General features: G+C 57.8%; 1 protein-coding gene across 1 annotated transcript in view; it reads left to right on the forward strand.

Annotated features, from left to right (window-relative positions):
- SHANK2 (SH3 and multiple ankyrin repeat domains 2) overlaps positions 1 to 2,639 on the forward strand; it is a 563,331-nt gene that overhangs the window by 110,730 nt on the left and 449,962 nt on the right. Inside the window, exon 5 of the mRNA XM_010837814.1 lies at positions 1,959 to 2,030. Coding sequence (XP_010836116.1) covers positions 1,959 to 2,030 — 72 coding nt within the window. The remainder of the gene's footprint in view (positions 1 to 1,958; positions 2,031 to 2,639) is intronic.

A 2,639-nucleotide genomic window follows, 5' to 3' on the forward strand; every position in this document is an offset into this window, starting at 1 on the left:
GGCTGCAGTCCGTGGGGTTGCTAAGAGTCGGACAGGACTGGGCGACTTCACTTTCACTTTTCACTTTCATGCACTGGAGAAGGAAGTGGCAACCCACTCCAGTGTTCTTGCCTGGAGAATCCCAGGGACCGGGGAGCCTGGTGGGCTGCCGTCTATGGGGTCACACAGAGTCGGACACGACTGAAGCGACTTAGCAGCAGCAGCAGCAAGGACCATAGATACTATTCTGAGCCAGGTCCCAGGAGCTGTCTTTTAGGGACAGAAATGCCTACCGGGTGGAAGAAGTTAACTACACGACGGCCAGACTGTAGTCGTGACATGCGTCCTTGCACGTGTGTGTGCTAAGACTTCAGTTGTGTCTGACTTTGTGACCCTTGTCTATAGCCCGCCAGGCTCCTCTGTCCGTGGAATTCTCCAGGCAAGAGTACTGGAGTGGGTTGCTGCACCCTCCTTCCCGACCCAGGGATCCAACCCACGTCTCTTATATAACCTGCTCTGGCAGGTGGGTTCTGGTCACTAGTGCTGGGATCAGTGATCCAGAACTGATCACTGGAAGCCCAGCCGTGACGTAAGCTGCCACAGTTCCGGGAACTGGCCTCAAAGAAAGGGGAACTGGAACTAAAGACTAGCTGTACCGAAAACAACCATATGGTGCTGGTCCGACCACCGATGACCAATGTCAAGATGCCTGTCAGAGCTGACTGTGCCTGCAGCCCCCTCCCTCCGTTGGTGAAAGCTCTTGCCCACCGACTGTTCGGGAGGGGAGTCCGCCTTTAAAGAGGCACCTGGCCCCCACCCCCGGTTGCCAGCATCCAAAATCAGACAAACTCCCCTTTCCACCAACCTGGCCTCTTGATTGGCTTTGAATGGCGAGCAGCTGGACCCCACTTTTGGTTACCCTGGGACAGTGGTGGGGCTGGAATTGGAGCCATGTTTCGACCTAGAAACCTAGTGATGCCCAAGCTGCCAGCATCTTCCCAAACCCACCCTAGGGCGTCCGAGGCACCTGGGAGGAGAGGGGCGTCAGGCGGGGTCGCTGGGGATTCAGAACTGCGTGCAGCCCCACTGTACCCTCCTGGGCACATCATTGCACCTGCCCAGCATGTGCCCTCTGTTCCCGTCTCCTCCAGGTTAGCGGAGGCACTGACGTGTGAGGGAGCGGCTGAGCTCAGGCCCCAGGCAGAGGCTGCACGCAGGCAGCTTCACCAGGCTGGGGCTTCTGTTGCTGTTCAGTCGCTCGGTTGTGTCCGACTCTCTGTGACCCCATGGACTGCAGCACGCCAGGCTTCCCTGTCCTATACCATCTCCCAGAGCTTGCTTAAACTCATGTCTGTTGAGTTGGTGATGCCATCCAACTGTCTCATCCTCTGGTCTTTTCCAATGAGCTGGCTCTTCCATTAGGTGGCCAAAGGATTGGAGCTTCAGCTTCAGTCCTTCCAGTGAATATGCAGGATTGATTCCTTTAGGATGGACTGGTTGGATCTCCTTGCTGTCCAAGGGACTCGCAAGAGTCTTCTCCAGCGCCACAATTTGAAGGCATCAATTCTTCAGCCTTCTAATGTGTGTTTAATAAAGGTGGCCGATGCTGGGGACGTGGCTGATGTGAGAAGTAGGTCCCGATTTGGTGCCTCGCTGGCAGCAGGGAGACTGGTTCACTGGCAGAGGAGGCAGAGGCGAGCAGGGAACGCCAAGCTCCCGGGCGCTCGTCCCTCCGGTTGCCCGAGTTTGTCTTAGTGGCTCCCAGCAGCGTCTCTGCAGAAGGCACTTGTGCGTTGTCACAGTCTCTGTGGTTCGAATACAAACGGTTTATTTAACGCCGCAGGGTTTGCTCTGGAGCCCCTGCCATGGGTGAGATAGCCATGGAAGAGGCCGGCTATTGCTCTCTGTGGCCAGCTGTGTGAAATACTTACCTGGTTTTCTTTCCTTTTTTTTCCGCCCTGTTTCTTTGTCTGTGTCAGTTTCGCTACAAGAAGCGGGTGTATAGGCACACCAACCTGGACGAGAAGCAGCTGGCCAAGCTGCACACGAAGGTAAGCGAGGAGTGTTGGTGTCAGCTCGTGCTGTCGTTCCTGTGGCGTCGTCTTCAGAGATCAGGGCGGTTCTCGGACAGTGGTTCTTCCTCCCGGCAGATGCTGGGGCTGAAGAGGCCCCTGCAGCCGCCAGAGCCCCGTTAAACACCACCGACGTCTCCTCCTGTGTGAGGGAGGCTCGGTAGGTACCTGTGCAAAAGGGAAGTAATGTCACTGAGAGAGAGGAGACTGGGACCCTGCTTTCTACTCACCTCCCCCGGTGTTTCTGGAAGGAGGGGTGGCCATTCCCTCTGAGCTGTTGCTGCCGAGACGGGGGCAGCACTGCAGTAGGTATCTGCTGCTGCTGCCCTTGTAGTTAAAGTGCTGTTTACACAAGCTGCTCGGAGGCCAGACCGCTGCGTGAGGGCGGCAGGGGAGAGGGAGAGGGTGAGCAAAGCTCCGTGGGCTGCTGTGCAGACACGGCTGTGGCCTGCCAGGGACGCTGTGCCTGTCCAGGGTGCGCTGGAGCTGGAGCGTGTGGCGGGCACCTCGCCCAGCACAGTGGACGCGGTGTGATGCCCAGGGATGCCCTCCCCGCCCTGCCCCACCCCTCCCCAGAGAGCCCGGAGC

The sequence above is a fragment of the Bison bison genome, unplaced genomic scaffold (genome assembly GCF_000754665.1).
Source record: "Bison bison bison isolate TAMUID 2011002044 unplaced genomic scaffold, Bison_UMD1.0 scf7180017864080, whole genome shotgun sequence".
Lineage (NCBI taxonomy): Eukaryota > Metazoa > Chordata > Mammalia > Artiodactyla > Bovidae > Bison > Bison bison.